The sequence below is a fragment of the Lissotriton vulgaris genome, chromosome 1_2, assembly GCF_964263255.1.
Source record: "Lissotriton vulgaris chromosome 1_2, aLisVul1.2, whole genome shotgun sequence".
Lineage (NCBI taxonomy): Eukaryota > Metazoa > Chordata > Amphibia > Caudata > Salamandridae > Lissotriton > Lissotriton vulgaris.
The window spans coordinates 118,919,099-118,945,782 of NC_141686.1; the positions used below are offsets into that span (position 1 = coordinate 118,919,099).

Genomic DNA, 26,684 nt, shown 5'->3' on the forward strand with positions numbered 1-26,684 from the left:
GGGGCTGCAGCATGTATTATGCCACCCCTGGCTGGCCATCTAAATCTGACACAACTGGCTGCACGACAGCTTGGGCAAGGTGGTGTAATCACCCTTTGCTTTAGATATAGTATACCTATATCTAACCCTAAAATGGACACATGTATTCCTATCAGACACTCCTATGGCAGGCCTTGACAATCCTGAAGGCAGAGTGCTTGGAATCATGTGAGATGGTGCTCTGGCATGAGCTGAGCCCGTTTGCAGCTTGCGGAACCAAGTCCTAATAGCTGTTCCATGATAACGCATACCATATACTCTTAAGTGCATTATAATCCTCGCGGTTATATGCCAACTCCGGTATCGCTTTATCAAAACATGTCGAGTAAGGTGTCATACGAATTGGAATACTAACCCCTCACGAATTCTGGCGACGGGGTTAGCATTCCACCCTTCTAGAGGGACACGACATGTATGTAACTGTGAACCCCAGTTAAAGTTAACTCAAGCCTCAGCATCACAAAATGGATGCTGCCACCACAGACACAAGTCTGACCTCCTGCTGCTGGGAGTCCTTCCAGTGAAGGAGGCTTGGACAAAGGGTTTCCTGTCAGGGGCGGTGCTAGCACCATCCCAGACAGGGTTTTGTGTATCCTGGGTAGGCAGGGCTTTAGAGGAAGGTGACTGCAAGTGGCACCCCGGTGCTCACTATGCATCTGCCGGCTAGAACCAGTTCCAGGGGCACACCAGCCCCTGAGCTGGGGAAGTCTGGCATGGGAGAGGGGTGTAACCACCCCCCTTCCTGGTCCCACCCATGGGCAGGACCTAGTCGCGTGCCAGCCCCTTTTCCTAGTATAAAGATAGGAGCGGGCCCCCTTCCAAATTAGATCATCTTTGAATCCTGAAACTACTTTCTACGAAAGGAACTCAAGACTTCTTCCTAAGATTTCTCCCTTGTGACTAAGGAGTAGTCACCCTGCACCCGCAGGCACCATCTAAGAACACTGCGGTTTGCTGCACGTCCTTCCTCCGGAATCCGACCGACCAGCACAACGAGACCTGGCTTCCCTGGTACCTCTGACCTCTACCTACATCGTCAGCTCAGCTGAGATCCGTGGGTGTGACGAGACCTTGAGGGACCGGCCATCTTCAGAACTGCACGACGCTTATCCAGCACGACCGCCGAGGGATCCTCGAGTGAGTGCTTTGGGGTTTGAGAAGCCCTGACCCTGAGCAGCTCCAGCACCGAAGTCCAGCCCCCCAGCATCCACCAGATCTGCGTGGGGCCCTTCTGCTCTTTGCTGCTCACCACGTTGTCCGGCTACTTGCCTGCTGGCTTGTGGCCCTCTTGACGATGCCCAACGATGACAACACCGCTGGTCTGGTTGCTCCAGACTGGCCCTTGTTCCCCTCCAACAGAGGAGCACCCCGGGCCCTCCTGGTCCACTCCAGATGCCATTTTAAGTCCACCGCGTGGGCTTGCATTTGCCAAGAATTGTTGCCCCAATCCTGGGTCCAGAGACGTCGACAGCAGAGACCTTCGTGGGACAGCTCGCACCTCCATCCTGGTCGCCGACAACGCCTCCTGGTCCGTGAGACTGCAGAGCCCAGCGTCGCCCACTCACCTGGTCGAGGTGACTCCATCCGGTGCCATCCTGGTGCCCATCTGATCACTGGCTAGTGATTCAGGACTTGGTCCCCTCTGCTTACAGGTGTCCTCCATCTTCGATCCAGGCTTGGATCCATCCGAATCTCTTCACTGGTCGCCTGCCAGCAACAACTTCTTTCAGGCTCCATAGACTGCAACGAGGATTCCCGACGTCTTTCCGGACCTATGCAGCCGCAGCCCCTGGGCTAGGTTATCTCGGCATTTCGGTGCCCCAGCATAGCCTCACTATCCAAGGGTCCAGATCCTTTTTCATTTCAGCTCTACCTAGTCGGATTCGTCCGATAACACTAACTTTGTAATTTCTAGCAACCATAGACTTTGTCCCGCATCCCGCGTGAGAGTGCACACTCTGCACCCGATCCCCCTAGGCCTCCTGCTAGTAATCTGAAGGTTCAGTAGTCAAGTCCTAGCGATCCTAAAGTCTATTAGAGTAGTACTTACCTGCTAGTAATTTCGCATTCCACTTTTAGAGTATATGGTTTTTCGTGCCCCTCGGGCATTTGTGTAAATTGTGCAACTTTGCGTATTTTCCTAAGAGCTTTGTATTGTGCTTAGCACCCTGTCCTCATAAAGAGTCCAGGGTTGCTGTGTTCTAAATAAATATACTTTTATTTTCATAACAACTTGTGTGGTGTCCTTTCACTTGGTGTTCAAGGGGTATATGTGATGGTATAACAGCTGGCTTAACACGCCCTCTAGAGTTTACCCTAAAGACTGCTCTTGTCCATGCTACTAGGATAGCTGGTCTACGGTTGACTTACAACCAATCATCAATAAGGGTTGTTTGGACTGATACAAAGTGCTCACTAGAATAGTGAACATTATATATCAGGCCAACTTCTCACATTGGTGAGCAGCGGTTGGGATTTGAGCTTGCTGTTGTTTTACCACACATATCCTAAGAATATCATTGTGAAAGATCACATAAGTACCCAGGTACATATAACTTAGCTTAGAATACTCTGAGTTCTACTGAACCAGTTGTTGTAGTTCAACAAGGCTTAGCACACCTTGACTACAACTCTTAGCAAGGGATCAGTAGGCAAACAAATAGTGTAGGTAGGTGCATTACTTACACCACACTAGAAAAGCATGTCAGACAAAGGAGGAAACTCTGAGTCTCCCCTTGTGTCAGTTGACCCTCCACGGGTTATGTCCAGATATGCAGCTCCTAGCTTCCAGGAGATGAGACAATTGTGTACCTCCAGGAAGCTAAAACAGGGTTCTAACCCTACCATTCCCTTTCTGATTGGTCTCTTAGAGACTTATGATGCCAGGAGAACTGCTAACCCAGATTCTTCTAATCCAGATGGGAACATGCCTCCCTTAGAGGGAACCACTGGTGACCCTGACCTCCACCTCCAGGCAGCAGATGATGCAGAGGAGGAGGAAGAGGAGTTATCAGGGGATGAGGCAGACAAAGGTCAGGTAGAAGTCAGTAGACTAACCAGGACCAACTTAAGTAGGCATGAGAATGGATTTGGGGGACGCCCAGGGCCACTCTCAGGCAGGCTTAACATTGGTAATGGACGAGTTAGATCTCTATCCAGAGGCTCTAACAGATCCATTAGAACAATGGCTCTCAAACCTCTTCTCACAGAGGGATGACATCCCCTCAGAGGAGAGAGCATGAGGCCAAGATGAGGGAAGTCAATCTGAGGATTGAAAGGGAAGAACTTGCCCTGGCCAAGGAGAGACTTGCCTTTGCTAGAGAGCAGAAATTGAGTGGGGTAGATCCCACTGGTGGCAGCATTCTCCCAAGAGAAAAAGACAGGAGTTTAGACACTAGACACCTGAGTAAGATAGTGCCCCCCTTTAAACAAGGGGATGATATCCACAAATGGATAACTGCTTTGGAGAGGGCCTGCACTGTACAGTGTGTCCCCCAGAGTCAGTGGGCAGCTATCTTGTGGCTCTCCTTTGAAGGCAAAGGTAGAGATAAGCTCCTCACTACTAGAGTTGAGGATGCTAACAATTACCAAGTCCTGCATTCAAGGATCGACTGGACAACAACGCACACAACAGCAAAGAACTCTTCAACATCGTCAAAGAGCTCTCCAACCCCAACGCCGGAAACAACTACATCACCCCTTCGCAAGACCTCTGCAACTCCCTCGCCTCCTACTTCCACAACAAGATCGCGGGCATACACAACAGCTTCAGCACCCAACCGACGAACACCACGACCGAACCACCGCCCCCCACCACCACCCTCCGCGCCTGGACTCCGATCAGCACCGAAGACACCGTCCGCACAATGAACTCCATCCACTCCGGATCTCCGACCGATGCCTGCCCTCACCACGTCTTCAACAAGGCCGACGCTATCATCGCACCCCACCTGCGGGATATCATCAACACCTCCTTCGACACCGCTACCTTCCCGGAGAGCTGGAAGCACGCCGAACTCAGCGCTCTACTCAAGAAGCCATCGGCTGACCCCACCGACCTCAAAAACTACCGCCCCATCTCGCTGCTCCCGTTTCCTGCTAAAGTCATCGAGAAGACCGTCAACAAGCAGCTGGCCGCCTTCCTCGAGACGAACGGATCCCTCGACCCCTCGCAGTCTGGCTTCCGGGCCAACCACAGCACCGAGACCGCCCTGATCGCAGTCACCGATGACATCCGAGCGCTGCTCGACAACTGAGAAACAGCGGCCCTCATCCTCCTCGACCTCTCCACGGCCTTCGACACTGTCTGCCATCGTACCCTAGTACAACGCCTCAGCAACGTCGGAGTCCAGGAGAAGGCACTGGAGTGCATCATCTCCTTCCTCGCCGGAAGGACACAGAGAGTCCGACTCCCTCCGTTCAGATCTGAAGCCACCGAAGTCATCTGCGGCGTCCCTCAAGGCTCCTCGCTCAGTCCAACCCTCTTCAACATCTACATGAGCCCCCTCGCAGACATCGCACGCCAGCACAACCTCAACATCATCTCCTACGCTGACGACACCCAGCTGATCCTCTCCATTACCAACGACCCCGCCACTGCCAGAGCCAACCTTCACGAAGGGATGAAAGAGGTAGCCGAATGGATGAAGAACAGCCGCGTGAAACTGAATTCAGATAAGACGGAAGTCCTCATCCTGGGATCCTCACCCGCCGCTTGGGACGACTCCTGGTGGCCCCCCACCCTAGGCAGCGCACCCAAACCAACAGACCACGCACGCAACCTGGGCTTCATCCTGGACTCCTCCCTCTCCATGACCAGACAAGTCAACGCCGTCTCCTCGTCGTGCTTCAACATCCTGCGCATGCTACGTAAGATCTTCCGGTGGATCCCCACCGAGACCAAGAAGACGGTCACCCAGGCCCTCGTCACCAGCCGTCTGGACTACGGCAACACCCTCTACGCCGGAACCACCGCCAAACTCCAGAAGAGACTCCAGCGGATCCAGAATGCCTCAGCACGACTCATCCTGGACATCCCCCGTCGCAGCCACATCTCCGGACACCTGAGAGATCTGCATTGGCTCCCGGTCAACAAGAGAATCACCTTCCATCTCCTCACCCACGCACACAAAGCCCTACACAGCCAAGGCCCAGGATACCTCAACAGCCGCCTCAACTTCTACGCTCCCAAACGCCAGCTTCGATCGACCAGCCACGCCCTCGCCGCCGTCCCCCGCATCCGTAGAGCCACCACAGGGGGACGGTCCTTTTCCTACCTCGCCGTCAAGACATGGAATTCCCTCCCCACCCACCTCCGCCTGACCCAGGACCACCTCGCCTTCAGGAAGCAACTCAAGACCTGGTTGTTCGAGCAGTAGCAGATCCTCCCCCCCCCCCCCCCCCCAACGCCTTGAGACCCTCTGGGTAAGTAGTGCGCTATATAAATGCAATGATTGATTGATTGATTGATTGAAGAATACACTGGTTGATGGGTTTGGCTTAACAACTGAACAGTATAGGTTGATGTTCAGAGACACCCAGAAAACTCAGTCTCAGGATTGGACTGACTTTGTTGATTGTGCCACTAAGGCTTTTGAAGGCTGGCTACTGGGAAGTAAGGTTACTGATTTCAAAGGATTGTACAATCTAATTATGAGAGAGCAAATCTTAAGTAATGGTCAGAACCAGCTATTACACCAGCACCTGGTAGACTCTGATCTGACCTCTCCACAAGAATTGGGTAAGAGGGCAGACAAATGGGTCAGAACCAGGGTCAGGCCTAAGAACCAGGGTGGCGACCAAAAGAAGGAATCAACCAAGCCTCAAGAGAAGGGTGGGAATACATCTTCTGATCAAACCACAGGGCCCCAAAAATCCTCTCAAAAGGGTGGGTTCCAGACTTCTCCCAACACCCAAAAGAAACCTTATTGTCATACCTGCAAACAGGTAGGCCATTATAAAAGTGACAGCAGTTGCCCCAAGGCCAACAACAATAAGGAGAATATACCCCCAGGTACTACTCCCAGACCTTCTGTTACCACTAGTGGTAATCCCCCAGGTGGTGGGAGTGCCCCCAAGAATGTGGTGGGCATTACCTTGGGAAACCAGGTGGACCATGGCCTAGCCAGGTCCCCTAACACAACTCTTGTCTGTGAGACTGGCATGGGGTTTGCCAACTTCACTACTCGTTCCCACATTTTGGGGAAGTATAGACAAGAGCCCCTTACCAATGGTCAGAAAGTTGAAGCATACAGAGACACAGGGGCCAGCATCACCATGGTGATTGACCATCTGGTCCCCTCTGCTCAACTGACCCCTGGTTTCATTTATCAGGTGACAGACGTTCATGGAGTGAAAAGAAGGCATCCCATGGCAGTAGTCGAGCTCAGCTGGGGTAATGTCACAGGGCCCATGAGAGTGGCAGTGACAGACAACCTACCTGTAGATTGATTACTGGGGAATGACCTGGAACTCTCAGCATGGGCTGAGGTGGAGCAAGAACCCCACTCCAGGATGATAGGCCTGCCCAGAAAGGTTAGTGGGGCAGTAATAGCTACAGCCCCAGTCCAAGCACCATTCCTCCCTGAAAAGGTTGGAGGAGCAGTGGTAGCCACTGCCCAGGCTCAGACAGACTTTCCAGAACAGGATAGGAGGGCTGTGACAGTCACAGCCCAAACACAAACTGAGTGCCTTCCTGAAAAGGTTGGGAAGGCTGTAATGGTCTCAGCCTCTACTCAAACAGATAGTGAGGTTGTGAAGCCTGAAACAATGGATCACTCCACTCAGACAGAGAGCATTGAGGAGGAAGAAAAGTCTTCCCCCTCCCAGACACTAGGTGAGAGCCAGCCTCCTCAGGGAACTGACTCTACCCCTGGTGAAGGAACTGCCCCAGATGTAGTCAGGCCTAGCCTGACAGAGCCCCTGATGGCAGTGGACCCTTCCCAGGTGGGACCCAGTCTGGAGCAGGTAGCCTGCACCTCTCTACCCTGCCTCAATCAGCCCAGGGCTGTAAAGGTAAGGGAGGCCAGTGGTGGACCCCAAAGGGCCCCCTGTCCAAAAGAACTTCCCAATCAGCAGATTAGGATCACTGAAGCTAGTAGTCCTAGCCAAGTGAAAATAAAACAAACTCCTGAGGGATCCCCCTTAAACTTAGTTAGGGAACTCCCACAGATGGACACTGTTGGGCACAGCCAAACATGGGGCCTAAAAACCCCAAACCTGACCTGTCCCTCCAGTAAGCCAAACAGAGGGACTCAGCCTCCAGCTTTAGGTAGCCAGAGGTTGACCCTGAGAGCTCATAGCAACTCAGTACTGGAAAGAAAGGCACATATGGTGGATAGGGATTGGAGGAAGTTGAACCCAACAGTAGTGGAGTCTCACTTCAGTACTCCATTCCCACACCAGCCTTTTACTTTGCCAAAACACACCACAGGTAGTGATTCCCTGTGGTGGAGACCCTCAGATACCCTTAGGGTGAGGGGTTGCTTAGTGGACCATGATATAGGGGGTAACCATACCAGTGCAGGTACCACCTCATATGGCCACTCAGGCAATATAGGCTTACCTGGTCAAGGATAGCCTTATCTCCTTTCGTTTGGGGGGGGGGGGGGGGGGGGTTATGTAGGAGGGTGGATACCTGACTATGGTTGCCCCCAACTTTTTTTTGCCTGGTGTTTTGCTGGTTTTCTGACTTAGTTGACCTGGGACCCTGCTATTCAGGGCCCAAGGCCTACTGCTCTCTCTGTAAAATGGATTCCATGTACCTTAGGTGCATTTACTAATTGGTACTGGGCCACCTCATCAGACCCTGTAACTCAGGGCATAGGTGTAACCAGGGCCTACCAGAGGCTGCAGCATGTATTATGCCACCCCTGGCTGGCCATCTAAATCTGACACAACTGGCTGCACGACAGCTGGGGCAAAGTGGTGTAATCACCCTTTGCTTTAGATATAGTATACCTATATCTAGCTCTAAAATGGACACATGTATACCTATCAGTCACTCCTATGGCAGGCCTTGACAATCCTGAATCATGTGAGATGGTGCTCTGGCATGAGCTGAGCCCGTTTGCAGCTTGCGGAACCAAGTCCTAATAGCTGTTCCATGATAACGCATACCATATACTCTTAAGTGCATTATAATCCTCGCGGTTATATGCCAACTCTGGTATCGCTTTATCAAAACATGTCGAGTAAGGTGTCATACGAATTGGAATACTAACCCCTCGCCAATTCTGGCGACGGGGTTAGCATTCCACCCTTCTAGAGGGACACGACATGTATGTAACTGTGAACCCCAGTTAAAGTTAACTCAAGCCTCAGCATCACAAAATGGATGCTGCCACCACAGACACAAGTCTGACCTCCTGCTGCTGGGAGTCCTTCCAGCGAAGGAGGCTTGGACAAAGGGTTTCCTGTCAGGGGCGGTGCTAGCACCATCCCAGACAGGGTTTTGTGTATCCTGGGTAGGCAGGGCTTTAGAGGAAGGTGACTGCAAGTGGCACCCCGGTGCTCACTATGCATCTGCCGGCTAGAACCAGTTCCAGGGGCACACCAGCCCCTGAGCTGGGGAAGTCCGGCATGGGAGAGGGGTGTAACCACCCCCCTTCCTGGTCCCACCCATGGGCAGGACCTAGTCGCGTGCCAGCCCCTTTTCCTAGTATAAAGATAGGAGCGGGCCCCCTTCCAAGTTAGATCATCTTTGAATCCTGAAACTACTTTCTACGAAAGGAACTCAAGACTTCTTCCTAAGATTTCTCCCTTGTGACTAAGGAGTAGTCACCCTGCACCCGCAGGCACCATCTAAGAACACTGCGGTTTGCTGCACGTCCTTCCTCCGGAATCCGACCGACCAGCACGACGAGACCCGGCTTCCCTGGTACCTCTGACCTCTACCTACATCGTCAGCTCAGCTGAGATCCGTGGGTGTGACGAGACCTCGAGGGACCGGCCATCTTCAGAACTGCACGACGCTTATCCCGCACAACCGCCGAGGGATCCTCAAGTGAGTGCTTTGGGGTTCGAGAAGCCCTGACCCTGAGCAGGTCCAGCACCGAAGTCCAGCCCGCCAGCATCCACCAGATCTGCGTGGGGCCCTTCTGCTCTTTGCTGCTGACCGCGTTGTCCGGCTACTTGCCTGCTGGCTTGTGGCCCTCTTGACGACGCCCAACGACGACAACACCGCTGGTCTGGTTGCTCCAGACTGGCCCTTGCTCCCCTCCAACAGAGGAGCACCCCGGGCCCTCCTGGTCCACTCCAGACGCCATTTTAAGTCAACCGCGTGGGCTTGCATTTGCCAAGACTTTGAAGAAAGAGTGGAGGCAGCACCAAGCGTAAAGTAAAACAGGACCACGTTGTATCAAAAAGATAAATATTTTCCTTTATTTTTTCAATTTTTCAGACAGCCAACGCGTTTCGCTCCACAACCATGGGAGCTTCGTCAGGGCAAAGATGTTAGTAGATCTTGATGCGACGAAATAACGTAGACAAGACAACTGGCCAAGAAATAATGCAGATGCCAATATCGAGATTCAGATATCAGGACAAAGATGTAAACATGCGTCACGGGCCCTTGGGTAAGTAGCCTCAATAGCCAAGAAGAAAATATTTCATTTGCATAACAGTATTGTTGACTTCGTAGAAAATGATGAGCATGTGTGCAGGCCTTGGTAAGCTGCTATCACAATTGCTCCATGGTTCATATTCAGAAAATGGCCCGTGACGGATTGGATTGATCCGCTGTGGAACTTTCTCATTTGCCAAGACTTGTTGCCCCAATCCTGGGTCCAGCGACGTCGACAGCAGAGACCTTCGTGGGACAGCTCGCACCTCCATCCTGGTTGCCGACAACACCGCCTGGTCCGTGAGACTGCAGAGCCGAGCAAACGCCCACTCACCTGGTCGAGGTGACTCCATCCGGTGCCATCCTGGTGCCCATCTGATCACTGGCTAGTGATTCAGGACTTGGTCCCCTCTGCTTACAGGTGTCCTCCATCTTCGATCCAGGCTTGGATCCATCCGAATCTCTTCACTGGTCGCCTGCCAGCAACTTCTTCTTTCAGGCTCCATAGACTGCAACAAGCATTCCCGACGTCTTTCCAGACCTATGCAGCCGCAGCCGCAGCCCCTGGGCTAGGTAATCTCGGCATTTCGGTGCCCCAGCATAGCCTCACTATCCAAGGGTCCAGATCCTTTTTCGTTTCAGCTATACCTAGTCGGATTCGTCCGATAACACTAACTTTGTAATTTCTAGCAACCATAGACTTTGTCCCGCATTCCGCGTGAGAGCCCAGGACCAGAGACGCAGAGCCTCTCTGCAGAGACACTGCGACCCCACACCTCCCTGCTTGTTGACGTACCACATCGCGGTCGTGTTGTCCGTCAGGACTTGGATCGACCGACCGCGAAGGGAAGGGAGGAAGGCCTTGAGCACCAAACGTATCGCCCGCAACTCTAGAAGGTTGATGTGAAGCAACCTTTCCTCTGGAGACCAAAGACCCTTGACCTCCAGATCCCCCAGATGAGCATCCCACCCTGGAGTGGATGCATCCGCTATCACCGTGGCCACCGATGGAGGTAGTTGGAAAGGCTTTCCTTGCGACAGGTTGCCTTCCACGCTCCACCAAGACAGATCCGCTGCAGTTTCTCTGGAGATCTTCACTGACTCCCCGAGATCCCCGTTGTGCTGATACCACTGCCTGCGGAGACACCACTGGAGTGCTCTCATGTGCCAGCGTGCATGGTTGACCAACAGAATGCAAGAAGCCATCAGACCGAGCAGGCGAAGGACCTTCAGGACTGGAACGACCGCTCCATTGTAAAATAAAGGAATCATTTCCTGAATGTCGCGAATCCTTTGAGGAGGAGGGAATGCACGACAAACAGTAGTGTCCAGTACGGCACCTATGAACAGGTTGCGCTGGGAGGGCACCAGATGAGACTTGGGTACATTTATCAAAAAACTCAACCTGAACAACAACTGAGTTGTCACTTGCAGATGATGAAGCACGTTCTCTGACGACTCCGCTTTGATCAGCCAGTCGTCCAAATAAGGGAACACAGGTATCCCCGACCTCCTGAGATGAGCTGCCATCACCTTGGTGAAGACTCGAGGCGCAGTAGTAAGACCAAATGGAAGGACCGTAAACTGGTAGTGTTGCGATCCCACCGTAAAACTGATATACTTCCTGTGCGACTTCAGGATAGGGATGTGGAAATACGCATCCTGCAAGTCGAGCGACACCATCCAGTCTCCTCCCATCAGCGCTTGAAGAACCTGAACAAGGGTGAGCATCTTGAATTTCTCCTGCTTCAGATAGAGATTCAAGATCCTGAGATCCAGGATTGGACGAAGTCTGCCATCCTTTTTGGGGATCAGGAAATACCGGGAGTAGCATCCCTGACCCCTTTCCTGCTCTGGGACCACCTCTATTGCACCCTTTCGTAAAGAGTTTGCACCTCCTCCTGCAGAAGAGACAGATGTTCCTCGGTGTGAAAGCCTTGACAAGGAGGGTAAACAGGAGGGAATTCCCGAAAGGGAAGGGAATACCCATTTTCTACAAGATTGAGAACCCAAAGATCTGATGTAACCGATTCCCAATCCTGTAGAAAATGGGTAAGCCGACCCCCAACCGGACCCACATGATCCTGAATAGCGGATCTATGGCTGATTTTCTGTGGCAGGGGGGTTGGAAGAGGTGGAGGAGGAAGAGGTCTAGGTCCACGAGGACGCGCTCTTTGCTTTCCCCTGTACGATCTGTACATAGAATTTTGCTGCTGCTGCTGTTGCTGCTGCTGCTGTTGGCCTTGCCGGAAATTCCGAAAGGAGCGACCAAAGCCCCTGAACCTCCTGTTGGAAGAAGTGCCTCTGATCTGGAGACCTAAATACTTAGCTGTAGCTCTGCAATCCTTGAATCTCTCAAGAGCCGCATCCGCCTTCTTCCCAAAGAGACCAGAACCATCAAAAGGAAGATCCAGCAAAGTCGCCTGAACATCAGCCGAAAAGTCCGAGGACTTCAACCAGGCTGACCTCCTAGTGGCGACAGCAGTGCCCATGATACGAGCCACAGAGTCGGCAGTGTCCAGACCACTTTGAATAACCTGGTGAGCCGCCGCCTGAGTATCAGAAATCACTTCCTCAAAATCCTTCCGGTTGGCATCAGGAATTTTTGGAACCAGGACATGCAAAGAATCCATCAGGGCATGCACATATCTTCCCATTAGACAAGTGGCATTAGTTGACTTCAACGCCATGCTCGCCGATGAAAAGGTCTTTTTTGCAACCTGGTCCTGTTTCTTTGCCTCCTTTTCACATGGAACCTGAGGAAAGGCACTAAGACTCTTTTTAGAACAGGCAGCCTGAATGACCAGGCTCTCTGGCGAAGGATGAGAAGACAGAAAAGCCGGGTCCTCAGGAGCAGCCCTGTACCTCCTCGCAACACTCTTAGAAACCGCAGGAGCCGACAATGGTTTCTTCCACACCTCCATAATAGGATCCGTCAAGGCATCATTAAATGGAAGCAATGGCTCAACCACAGAATTCGGAGAATGCAAGACCTCAGTGAGGATATTGGACTTAAACTCCACTGTAGGCAAAGTCAATTGCAGAAGTTCAGCAGCCTTCCTCATAACTAGATGGTAAGGTTGGATATCCTTAGAAGGAGCACCAGAGCCTGAGGGCAACTCCCACTCTGGAGAGAAATCAAGACTTCCTGAATCTGCCAACTCCTCAAAACAGCTCTCCTCCAATTCACCTTCCTCAACATCAGAATGTGAATCCAGGTACCTCTGCTCTTCCAAAAGGCGTTGAGCTTCCCTTCTGGACCTCTCCTTCTTACGCCTCGCAGACGGATCCACCTGCGGCTCCGTCGGATTCGGGGCCGACGCCGGTATCGAATCCAACGGCACAGAGGAATGCCCTCGAGGACGATCTGGAGCGGGCGATGCCGGAATCGGCGTCGACGACTTCGGCGGAGCCGGAAATTGCCAATGCAGAGTCGGAGCCGGCATGTAAGGCATGAATGGAGCAGGAGGATAGGAGTGAGGAACTCCCAGGCTGAAAGCCAAAGGACCCATGGGACCCGAAGGTGCACCAGAGGGGTACCACGCCCTTGAGAAGACGCCATACATAGCATTAAGAAACGCTGAAGGGTCCTGGCCTGGAGCAGGAAAGGGCGGTTGAAAACCATCAGGCCGGTCCTGAAGAGGGATCGGATTCGGCTCTTCAACAGGCGCAGAATCCACATCCTCCCGAGCCTCTTCCTCTTCACGGGCCGGGGACGGCGCCGGAGACGGATTCGGAGCCGGAGAAGGAACCGGAGCCGGAGTGGGAGACCGCCCATGCGACTCCGAAGGTGAGGCCTCACCTTCAGGCTCAGAGACTTCGAGAGTAACCCCCTTCGAACTTACCTTCTTCGGTGACCTCGACCTCGACCTCGAGCCTGACTCCTTACCAGACCGACGTCGGGACTCATGTCTCCTCTTCTTATGTTTTTTCTTCGACTTTGAAACATGATCCGATGCCGACTTCGAAGACGACCTCTCTCGAGAACCAGATCTCGACCTCGCCCTGGACTTCGACCTCGCCCTTCGAGAACGAGACCTCGACGATTTCTCCTTCCCAGCTTTCACCTTCGCAACCAGGAGTTTGACTTCTCTCTCCCTCAGGGCCTTCAGGTTCATCTTCCGACATGAAGAACAATCTTCCACATCATGGTCGGAACTCAAGCACCAGATGCAGTCTTCATGGGGGTCGGTAATAGACATCATTTTACTGCACTCCCTGCAGGGCTTGACGCCGGACTTCTTGGATGACATCGTCAAAGAGACAGGATACAGAGAAGCAGAAATTTGCAACAAAATGGCAACAAAGTACCAGTTGGCTACAGAGATTCCCGATAACCGTTAGCGTCGACAACACGGAAAAAAGGGAACTGATGTCATCACGCCGGCGTGGGCCTATTATAGGCGTCGGTGACGTCAGCGGAGTCGCGAGCGGAGCCGTGTCTCTGTGACGTCCTATCCACGTCGGCGCGAGGCTACAAAAAGAATTTCCGAATGTTGCTGACGCAAGGGGGATATTCACAAGGTGAGGAATCCACACGGCAGATGTATCTATCAGAAAAGTATGTTAGATATGTTTCAGAAGGGTAGGATTAGATAGAATAAGAGGGATTCAAACAGTAGGCCCCAACACCATAAATAGGGCAAAACCAAGATGTCTGCGCTCATGACAACCGAGTGGTGCAGTTCGTGTGTGATTTCCGGTGCCAGGACACACTACACATTGTATAGATCATGCAAATGGGCACGGAAAGCAACTCGGCCATTCACGGAACTCTGCATAGCGCTGCAGAGTTTTTTTACATCTTTGTGAAGTTCTGTGTAGAGCGACTATGTCAACTCCACCCAGGCCTTCTTTACAGAGGCTAAAGATCAAGTTACTTACCTTGGGTAACAAACTGTCATGTATTTTCTGCATGGCCCATTGCAGTTTTCCCTGTGTTGGCCTGGCTGTGCACGTATTAGGCATCATTTTCTTTTGCACACATTACTATATAAACATTCTTGCTTTTGTGCCACATTGTACTTTCACACAAACCTTTTTGCGTTCTGTTCTTTTCCTGGGATTTAGTCCGAACACTAAATTTTTTTTTCTTTTTTTTTTAAATTCTCCCACTCCTTCCCTTTGAGGCCAGGCAGGACAGGGCCTAATCCAATCTCGCCTTGACTTCAGCAATGGTCTGTACCTGGGGGCGCCGGAATACACTCTACAAAAACTGCAGCGCATTCAAAACTGTGCAGCCCGCACATTGCTTGGAACTCCCCGGAGAACCCCAATAAAACCTGGCCTAAGAGCGCTGCACTGGCTCCCCATCAGGGAGAGAGTCAAGTTTAAATCGATGTGCATCGCCCACCAAGCCTACTGGAATTCCGGCCCAGAAATCAGCCACTCTCTCGTATCACCATACCAACCTAATAAAGCTCTCCGCTCCTCACATGCTTTTTTGGCCCAAGTACCTAGGATTCATAGAGCGAGGGCTGGAGGTCGCTCTTTTGCTTATAATGCCCCCAAACTTTGGAATGCTCTGCCCCTCCATCTTAGAGCTAACTCTAATCTGCTGAGCTTTCGCAAACAGCTCAAGACTTTTCTTTTTAATTAATTAGATCTTCACTGTTCTTTTCTCTGCAGGTACTGTGTTAGTCTTAGCGCCTGGACGCCTCAGGGCAGCTGTTAGAACTGCTTTTCATTCACTTCATTTCTACACCACCGGCAAGGTCAAACAACAATGTCTCTTGTTATTTTTTCTGGCCAGGCACTAGCATCCAGACATAAGACTGCAGCTGTTGTTTATGTGTATGCCTGTCCTAGCATATAGATGAGTACATATGCCGAAAAACGCACACATGGAATAAGAATTCTGAGACAAGAACACCTCATCTTTACACAGAAAACCCAACATATGGCAGCTTTTTATCTGCTGTCTTGGTGGAGGTTGCATCTCCACCAAAATGGTACATGGGAAATCTAATGAGTAATCTCAACAGAATGCAGTTGTGTTTTACTACTACATAAAGGTGGTCAAACGTAAAATCAGGAATAGAGGTGGGTGAGCCATTGAAAGCTCGGACTAGGCTCAAGGCTGAAGTCTGGCTCTGGATCAGCTCAAGGTCCTATCTTTCATGCGGCTCCTGTCTGCCTCACTTCCTTTACCCTGGATGTGGCGTTCGTGCCAAAGCTGTAGACTTTGTACTTAGATAACCAGATTCAAGTTGGCTTAACATCTTATGATTCTGGGCAAATCACTTAATCTCTCCATCCCTACAATTAATGATGACCTTGTGTAATGTAATGGGTTTCTTTGTAACGCACTCCAATACCTTCAAGTCGAGTTTTCTCCATAGAAATCTGTAGAAAGGTGCACAGAGGTAAAAACAAACCTTAACATAAGAAATGTTGCTCTATAATGTTCTGGGCCACGTACAGAGTTTACATGGCAACTATCTTGCCTCTAAGTACACTAAATGGTTCATGTTTAAGAAAAATATCAATTTTACTAACAGATTTCTCAGTGCAATGCTATCATGTGATGTATTAATGTCAAAGCTTTTACACGCTAAATAAATACACATTTTTTTTAATTGTTAAGAGACTTCATCATATTTTCAGTGATATTTGGTCTATAATTTACATAGTAAACATTTTAGGGGTCAGCTCATGAGCAGGCTTTAAGATCCAAGCCTGACCCTTGGCTGTCCTCTGGCTCGGCTCTCCCCATTAATTGTTTGGCTCACCCACCTCTAATCAGGAACAAAGGGGCAAATCATCAAGACAATTATCGCCGCTTTAGCGGCCGTTTTCAGCCGGAAAGCGGCGATAATTGTATCGCACTATGAGCAAGGTCACGCTATTGAGTTAATCCTTGCCTCAGCGCCCTTTCCCTTAATGCCCAGCTTTGCATCTCTAATGAGATGCAAAATCGGCGTTCCACCCCAAAATAATGGGAGAAATGTTGCTAACCGACATTTCTCCTATTATCTAGCCTCACGCTAACCTGCAGAGTGATAAGAAAAGTAGCACTAACCTTGGTTATCGCTACTTTCCTTATGCCTGTTTTTTATCTGACTTAGCCATGATATCCTATGGAAGGCGGATTTGATGGCTAAGTCTGCCCTGCCCTATCAGCAAGCATTCGCCAAATGGATTTCCAGCGATAACCGCACATTTATCAGCTTGCGCCTTGATTTTTATCGCTGTTGGGATAAGTGTTGCTGATAGCATGCTACCTCAGCGATAAAAATCAGCGTAAGCTGGCGACAATTATCCTTGCGCTAGGCGCGCTGAGCCATAATTATCGCCGGTCCTTGCTGATTTTTTTGTTTAAATCTTTTTATTAGAGTTTTTTTGCAAGTCCGAACACAATCCCTTGCGGGACATATAACAAATCACAGGTCTATTAGCATAAAGATAAACAATGCTCAGTATCAGCGATCATGGCTCAACAACAGTAAACTAACTCCAGTTTGCCGTGTGCAGCAAGCGTGAGAAAGGGAGGGATCTATACCGTGTCTCCTGTGTATTGCGTGAAACTATCCTATCATTATATGTCAGTCTAAGGTAGGCCTGGTCACTCACATGGTGAGTAAGTCAAGATGCAGGAGGTTATTACCCCTGCTGGTAGTGTGGTACCCTTGAATAGATGTGTGCAGTATTATGTTTGTGTAACTGAGTCGGACTTCGAACTGCCGACTGAAACTAGGCTACTAACGATGGAAGGGGAGGTACCTCCTCCAAAATTAAAATCAACCAGGTAATAGAAGGGGAGGGCAGGCATTGGGGGGGTTGCAGGAGCGCAGCGGACAAGGTTGATCGGTCTATGCTATCAGCACGTAGAATGGTCATCAGGCAGCGGGGGCTGGTGTGTATGCCCTGAAGAGGGGGAGAGGGGGGGATATATGGGGCTCCCGGTTCTGGCAGACCGTCACCCGAATGGAGATCGCCACTCGCTGCGTGCCGGTCCTTGTTGATATGCCCCAAAGTACTTATAAATCTCTTTTAGCACACAGAATAGGATTGTACATTTTGCTGAACCTTTTCATGAGAAACCAATACAGAGATGTATTTTGCTACAAACATTATCCAATAAATTCTTATGGCCAAAATGTTAAATCGTCATTGAAATTCGGGCAATTAAAACATTTTTCCCACTAAAGTTGTCTTTATTTCTGCAACACATCTTTACCTTTTCATGGGGCTCCACTTCCTTGAATACATCTTCATCGATGGGAGAGGTAATAAACGAAGGTTGAAGCATCTCTTCTTCAATATCAACTAGGTCAATATCATCAAAACTTTCAGTAGATTTTGGCTTTAAAACAAGAAAGAAGAAACTATTGAGTTGTAATTGTGTTTCTCCATTACCACACTCTTCCCTGAATTATTAAACATTGACCATTTCTCTGTATGTTATGGATGTCACACTTTTAGGAAGACAAATAGCAGACCACTTTGGATTCAGATTCAGGCCCCACTCGCTCTATCCTTCTTGGTAATGACTTTTATATTTCAAATCCACTGTTTATCAGGGGAAAGTGTAGCACTCTGATTAGGGTTTGTTCAGCTCATCCTCTGGATTAAATTGGGAATCAAATGGTTAGCGTTTGTTTCCCAAAGTTTTGCGCTTTTATTGATGTCCTGATGGGCACAGTCTGCAGTTAAATTATAACATCATTTATTGATTATATTCATGAGAAGATAGGTTTTCGAGGGAGATTGCAAATACAATCTTCAGTACAACTTGTTCTTTCAGTACAACTTGTTCCACAAAAACTCATGAATCTAGTTGTTTTCTACTTATTTTGTCTTAGTTAATATTTTTGGTTTAAAGTTTTTTTCAGTTATTTTTTTTAGGACATAACATGGTCATATTTTATGATGCATCCCCTTACTTATCAGTCAAATACTCTAGTAATTCTCCCCAGTAATAAATCCAATATAGCCTTTTTGTTACAACATCATGTTTCATCCTGTTCCTTCTTGGTCAGAAATCAAGTTCAGCTGTAATTCACCTCTGTTAATAAATGAAAGTAGCCAACACATGTTGCGCCGCTCACTGGCCTGTAAGACTGGGGGGGTTTCACGGCTGTAAATTAACAACATATATTTTTGAGATATTGTAGGGATGTAGGATCTGCTTTCATGTTTACCCCTCCTTTTTGGCCTGGTGTCAGTGTGTTTGTGACATAGTCTGCTAGGATCCTGCTTATCAGAAACCAAGCAACTGTGCTGTCTACCCTAAATTGACATGGTCAGTACCTTGGTACATCACAATTGGCTACCGGTGTACCCTTGTAAATCCCTAGTACATGGTACTAAGGTAGGCATAGGTACACCAGGGGGCTTCTATGGGCTGCAGCATGTATTGTGCCACCCATGGGAGTGCACTTAAACTTTGACTACAGGCTTGCCATTGCAGCCTGTGTGAGTTGGTACTTGCATCTTTCAAAAAAGATATGTTTCCTTATATCTGAGGTCACTGCACTTAAAACTTAAAAGTCACCCCTATGAGAGGCTCTTCAGTCCGGAGAGCAGGGTGCGTGGTTACAAGTGTGAGGGTGCCCCTGCATGAGCAGGACACCCCTACAAACCCCAGAGTCAATTCTCCAGGCTTTGCAAGTGTGGTCAGCCATTTTTAGACACATAGTGGACATCAGTCATTACGAGATATCTGACTATATAGTGACAGTCCCAAACCCAGTTATTTTAAGTCTCATACATGTTGGAATAATTCCCCAACCCCTATTCCAGTATGATCCCATGTACTGGGGGTCCTTTAGGGGACCCCCTGAACTCCAGGTAACAGCCTTTCAGGGTCTGCAAGCAAGCTAGTACTGCTGCCGGCCGCAGACACAATGCTGCCCTCCTGGGGCTGAGCCAAACTTGAGCAGGAGAAGGTAGAACAATAGATTTCCTATCACAGGAAGTTGTGACCACATCTCAGACAGGACTTAGTGTATTGGGCTGGAGTGGGCGTGCTTGCCAGTGCCACCAGACTGCTTTAAAAGGTACATTTGGTCCCCTCCTTGCATACTCCAGTTTGAACCAGTTTAGGAACCCTTGGCGTGAAATTTGACAAAGGACCTGGGAGTTTCCTCGACTCTGACCAGCCCTTCCCCAGGGAGGGCGCCACAACTTGTTCCAACCCTTTCCTTAGGGCACGCCCTCTGGGTGGGTCTTCACATTCGTTGTGGGACAAGACTCAACCTTAAAACTACGTCGCTTTTCAATCGTCAGGATACTTGCACTTCGTTGGACTTTGACTGGAACTGAGACTGCATCAAGGAAGATTCCTAGACTTACCTACAATGTCCCTATTAGCAAAGGAACTATCCTTTGTGCCCCACACAAGAACTAATGCTTCTGAGTTATATCAAGACAGATTAACTTTTTTTCCGTAACAAACGACTCAAAAAATTCTTTGCAGAGATAGATATACAAAATTCCACACTTTTTAATCTCTCTGGATTAGCACTTTCCTCCACCACTTTCACACTTGTGTTAGCCCAAGTGGGTCCTGAAGTGCATGTATTTGACCATGCTGTGCTTAATTGCTTAGTAAAAGTAATACAATACCTGCCAGGACCAACCCACAAACTCAATATGGAGGAATTTTCTACATTGCAAAAGACAACACATTATAAATCTTTTCCCATAAAGAATTGTGACAAAGGAGAAGGCATTGTGGTACCAGACATACAGAAATATGAGAGCAATGTGGTCATCCTTCAGAGTGACTCGTCTCTCGATACTAAAATATTTTTAGACCCTAACAGGAAAGTGACAAAGAGAACTGAATGCCTCACTCAAGATGCATTAGAAGCAGGTTACACTTCTGAATGCCACCAATCCGCAAATGGCGAGTTTCTATTGCATTCCAAAAATTCATAAGAGTGTCACAGATCCCCGTAGAGTCCTATTGTTACATCCATAGGATCGATTGCTGAACCTCGATCTAAATACATTGACTGTCTATCACAACCACATGTATCCAAGATCAAATCATATCTATACTACTATTATAAAGAGAGAACAAAAACCTTTGAGCCAGGTACTCTACAAAAGTAATGCACCAATCACTACACCCAATACACCATTTGAAAGGGGAGATGTGGCAGAAGGACATAGGCTATAGATATGTACACCATATACATTAAAAAATCAAAAACGCCAAAAGTGGTAAAGTAGTCCCTTGGGGGCGTGGGCGTGGCCGTGGGCGTGTCAAACAACAAATGTGGGCGTTTACAGGGCCGTGCCAAGTGCAAATAACAAACATAAGCCAAGCGACTTCACAACACACTTACATATGCACACATAGAGCGGAAATGGGCTTTCACTGAATTTAGAACACACAATATGCAGACATAGAGCAGAAATGCGCTTTCAATGAATTTCTAACAAACATTTGCAAATCCCAACACATACAGCGGAAATGCGCTTTCAATGAATTTAAATTCACACATACAGCGTGGTAACACCAATATACAAAAACAGCAGAGGTGCGCGCTATAAGAAATATACACACATTCGTTGCAGTTACCCAGACAACATTGACGCCTTCGCATTAAAAACCGGGAGGGCCTTACATCGACGAGGAGTGTCAAATGACGCCACACAGGGGGCAGGATTAATCGCATACTACACCAATCACAACACACTAAAGAAAACACACACACGATTTCAGCTTACCAAAAAAATAAGTCTTTAACCATTGGCCATTGACCAACGACGTCACAGAGGGGTAAACACGAACAATAAAAAAAGCCGACATTTCTTAACGGAGAAACGCAATCGATTGCGCATTCACGAGACTTTCCTCACATCTTGCGGACAAGATAAAACGCTTACAATAAGACATATGAATAACGAAAATAACACAACTGCCCATAATCACTCGAGCACTGCCAGGACTTCACCACACAATTGACAAAACGAAAGGGAAACTTCTTTGAAGGGATACAAAAATGATCACACGGAAAGAGCCTTCGAAAGAAAAAAAAACATTAAACAGGTGACACAACACTTTACTCACATCTTGCGGACAACATAAAACACGGAAAACAATACATACGAATTAAAAAAATAACACAAGTGGGCCAAATCAGTTGAACAGGGCCAGGACTTGCATAGACATCTCTTCTGCGGGGCGGGCGGGGGCCCTGAAGCAGCCTTTTGCTCCCGGACAACGTCGGGACGGGCTGCTAGTATTAAATATATTAGGGATATTATCAATAAAGTAGAATGTTTACCATTCAATGGAAACACTAATACATTTGTAACCCAAGATATTAAATATTTATATAATAATATACCACAACCACAGGCACTAAAAGCAGTTGAATGGTGCATGGAACCTATAACATCGCACGTCGACTTACCTTGGATCTTGAGTGCCTAATAGTTGTTCTATCAGAAAATACTTTTGCATTTGGAAATACATTATTTTAACAAACTAAAAGAGTCAGTATGGGAGCATCAGTAGCTCCATCTGTAGCTAATATATATATATGCCACTTTAAAAAATAAACAATAATGACAATGAGATTGCCCCTTCTTCTTGAATCCATGACACAATGGTCACGATATATAGAAGACAATTTTTTTTATCTGGACTGACACTAATGTGCAACTCAATGAATTTCTGAAGTGGCTTAACTATTGTGATTCTAATTTGAAATTTACAGCCCATGTAAGTCAATTCCAAGTCGAATTTTTGTCATTTTAATTCACAATAATGATGGGTACTTAGAAGTAGACCTATATATCAAGCCTACAGCAAGAAACAGCTTGCTACATTATGAAAGTTACCACCCAGGTGCCCAGTCCTTTTGGGCAATTTGTAAGGCTGTGAAGAAATTGTTCCAACCTACAGGATTATGACAATCAAGCGATTGACATGAAAGAAAAGTTCATCATGAGAGGGTATCCAACAGGTTTGGTGAGAGAATCATTCAAAAGAGCTAGATTCTTTGACAGAGATCATCTTCTTTGTGAACCAGGGCGTCAGCCAGTTACGCAACTAGTTGTGTGACTAAGCATTCCACTATGAATGAGAAAGTTAGACAGATAATCAACTCCAATTGGCATATTTTGATTAGTAATGCCACACAGGAATTTAAACTATCCAAACCTCTTTTTGCTCATTGACGCAATAAGAATATTAAGGATATTGTTGTTCATTCTTTTTTCAAGACTGCCACCAAATTCATACAAAAAATCATAGGTGCTAGTAAACCTCTAGTAGGGACAATCAAATGCATGCAATGTAAAGCAAGCAAATCTTCAATAGAGGGAGAAACCTTCAACCATAATGATTATATAATAAAAGCAAAAAATTCTGAAACTGCAAAACTAAAAATGTTATCTTTGGTATGCCAATGTAACCTAGGCTATTTCGACCAACCCATTTAGATGGGGTCGATCGGAAAGGAATGTGAACCGGATTTCCGAATGGCCTCCCAAGGGCTCGGAGAGTCTTTTTGCCATTCGGAAAGCCTCCAGTAATCTCTCAGGGGGCTCTTTCCACCCAAGGGCTTACGATGGCAGATTCCCACAGCCTTCTGTGTCTGCCTTTTCAACACAGAAAGGCTGTGGGAATCCCACATCGGGCCCCCCATTAGCGCCCCCAAGAGTGCAAGGCCAATGGATGGAGGACTAGGGGGCACCTGTAGTGCCCCACTGTTGATCCCTGCACTAGGTGCAGGCCCCTTGATGTGCCTGCTACCGGGTGCACGGATGAACTGCACCTCAGCTCTTCACAATGAGAGCATGCATTCCGGTCAGAATGCATGCTCCCAATGTAAAGAATAGGAATGCGACTGAACACTGTTCTGTCGCATCCTAATTGCTGGGCTGTGACGGATGACAGGAAGTTTTCGTTTTATTATATTTTTATTTGGCATATATAGCCATAAAAAGAAAGAACTACAAGACATACAATTAAAATCTGATTTGTACAAGCCCTAAAACGTTAAAAAAATATAAAACACAATAAAATGCTGATCTAACAAAGAAACTCTAGCAGACCATAGGGAGTATCTAATTCATCATCAGCGAGGGAAAGGAATCACTTATATATTAGGTATACATTTGTACAACCACCGTAAATACCAGGGGCCCAGGTTATCCCCAAGCATGGGTAACATCACATATCTACCCCACCCCTTATAAATTATATAACCAGAACCTTCAATGACTCTTGTATTGAAGTAATCAGGGTTCCCAAGGTCTACATGTTCCGAGGATAACCCACTTACACTCAAGAACTGTTGGCACGGAAACTGTAAAAGTCAAAGAACAAGTTTATTAAGACCCCATGGGGTGGTGGTACACTCATACAGCACCCTTCGGTAATGCAAGAGGTATCACACCGAACACCGGTGTGACCCCGATTTATATACAGTTTTGGGGCAATAAAAGATAGGCGGCACAAGTTAGGACACATTCATGTACATATATGGTCATGTTTTGGAACACAGCCAGCTCATTGGAGGGGGCACAACTCCGCTGGTCAGTTTGGCGCACATTCCTGAAGGGTAACTGGTCAGTGGGGACTGCGCATGTGCGAGCTGACCAGTACTAATAATAGCCTGTTGCTGGGCAGACTGAAGTGGTCAGTGGTACGGACAAAGGACTAAAGGGCACGCCGGCCACGAGGCCGCTCATGGTCTAAGATGGCCGCCGTAACATTCAAAATGGCGTTTTCATATATGGCCAAGTTAAGGAGGAAAACGTGTAGTTTCAGCTAATCGCTAACGCGGTCATGCCAATTACGACAGACGACCCTTTTAGCGTTTAGCTGAATCTACCTCATAGCGAACATAGTCAGGATGTTCGTCCTCGATGTCTATTAACATTATTTGTGTTACTTCTTTATGAAGCATCATTTTGTCATGGGCAAGTGCTCGTCTTGATGGTATGCAAGCTGATAAACACATGGAGCATAAGGCAGGGCCACATTGGATACATAGGCAAACAAAAAACAGTGCCCCCACAATTATACATAGAATTGTTAACAGTTTCCAGCCCCAAGTAGTAAGCATTGACCAGAACCATCCTGAAAGTGTCCAAGTTCCATTGTCCGGATGTATCTCAGCTGCTATTTTATGGAGCTTTGATATGGCATCATAAACAGATGGAGAATTGTCAGGTATGTATACACAGCAGCTACTTCCGATAATTCTGCATGCCCCCCCACGATCAGCTAGAACTACATCCAACACCATCCTATTTTGGAGCGTAACTATTCTAGAAATCTGAAGTTCCTCAGTGATATTTCCTAAGGCAATGGCAGTGTCATTCGCTACAGCCTCGACAACACGTGTCAATCGTCTTATTTTCCGGCTGTTCAGCGCGGCCCCCACAAAGGAAAACAGTCCCAAATTGAAGTCCACATACTGCTGTAAGGCAGTATCCGTCTGGTCTATGTCATCCAGAATGACAGTCCGTTTGACCCTATTCAGGACAAAATCATGGTACAAGATATAATCATTGTGATACATTGGTGGGGCAATGAATACAGGAGGTAGCACAAACGATACATAACACGTGCCCAACCATCCCAATGGAAGCTGATGATAACCCTTCGTTCCACAAATGAAATACGTATTTCGAGATGCTACAAACGAGATGCCATTCGGGCTATCAAAAGTAAGTGTGGTATTACATTCACTCTTCCCTACCGCAATTGAACCCTTATTTCTAATACACAAATCGGCTTTAGTGGCAATGACATTAATGACATGTGAGCTGGATACATTGATATTTCTTTGGTTGCTGTACACACGCGGGGCAGATACGTTGTCGGGCCTGTACTCTTCCCATTCGAATCGAGTACCCTCGGCCCGCGGAAACCCATCCTTGTCATGGGAGCATACTTTATTCAAACGGAAAAGCACCCCCCCTTTGGTTGGCCATCTCAAAGTAAAGAGGAGGGTGTACCAGGCATTGCAGGATCCATTATGAGAGAACGGGAGTGGAATGAGTGGGGTGCCCCCTCTCTTCTGGTGCCCCGGTAACATCCCACACACCCAGCAATTTGAAGTATTGGTCATATTGTGCGTGTGATGGAGAATCTGAATAAAACTGTTGTTCAGATAAGTTTGCCGATGTCGTTCTTCATGGTAGGGTAAGGTAAAGTGAAAATGTTCAGATGGAGCCGGGGTAGTCGGCAGCAAATGTTCACGTGCAGGTACCACAAGTTCAACTACCCAGGCTATTACAGCTATTACCACAATAGTCAAAACAAAGAGGATGGCACCCAAGATTCGCTTATCCCGTGATGCTGGTGATGCCATAGTTCGGAAAAGTTCTTACAGAGTCTCAAATAGTTCAAATTGTTCACAAAGTCTCAAATACACATGTGTGTATACCTAAAAAAAAAGAAAAATACGGTGCTGAACTCCGAGGTAGCCGTTGTTTTCTTCTCCGGGCCAAGACGGGTGTCGCTACACTGGCAGAACTGATCCCCCCCCCTTGGAATTCCCGGTTTCCGTTTCACAAACCTGGAGCGGTAACCAACCAGTCATATAAAAAAAACAAAAATCTTCTTATCGGGGACGCAGGTTGTAGTGCTCTCGTCCGGCAACAGTGTGGTCCGGGAAGTCTCCCTCAACTTCGGCCGACGTCACAGCTGGGCTCTTTTCTTTCTCCAGAATCTCTTTGTAATCAGTCAGCACAGCAGGAATCACCAGATCCGGAGAGACACGGCGGCAGTGTGTCGAATGCACCCACTGCTTCCTGTTGGTCACTCGTACAGCGGTCCGGGTCGCAAGGAGGACCTGTTCGGGGCCCTTCCACCTTGGCTCCAAACTGCTCGCTCTCTCAAACGACCGAATCATCACATGGTCGCCGGGGCGAAGATCATGGCCCTCTCCAGTAGAGTTGTCAGGGAGCGCTTCTCGAACCTGTTGATGAATAGAAAGCAAATCATTTGTTAATCGTGCCAAATAGTCGTTCATCATAACACAAGGCACATCATGTATTAATCGCGGCTTGGGCACCCCCCAGATATTCATAGGGCGACCAAACACCACCTCATATGGTGTGAGGCCAGTTCGTGAATGGGGTACTGATCTAAGAGAGAGCAGTG

General features: G+C 48.2%; 1 protein-coding gene across 1 annotated transcript in view; it reads right to left on the reverse strand.

Moving 5' to 3' along the window:
* LOC147734664 (uncharacterized) overlaps positions 1-26,684 on the reverse strand; it is a 5,992,067-nt gene that overhangs the window by 429,483 nt on the left and 5,535,900 nt on the right. The window contains exon 40 of the mRNA XM_086952471.1: positions 17,781-17,906. Coding sequence (XP_086808597.1) covers positions 17,781-17,906 — 126 coding nt within the window. The remainder of the gene's footprint in view (positions 1-17,780; positions 17,907-26,684) is intronic.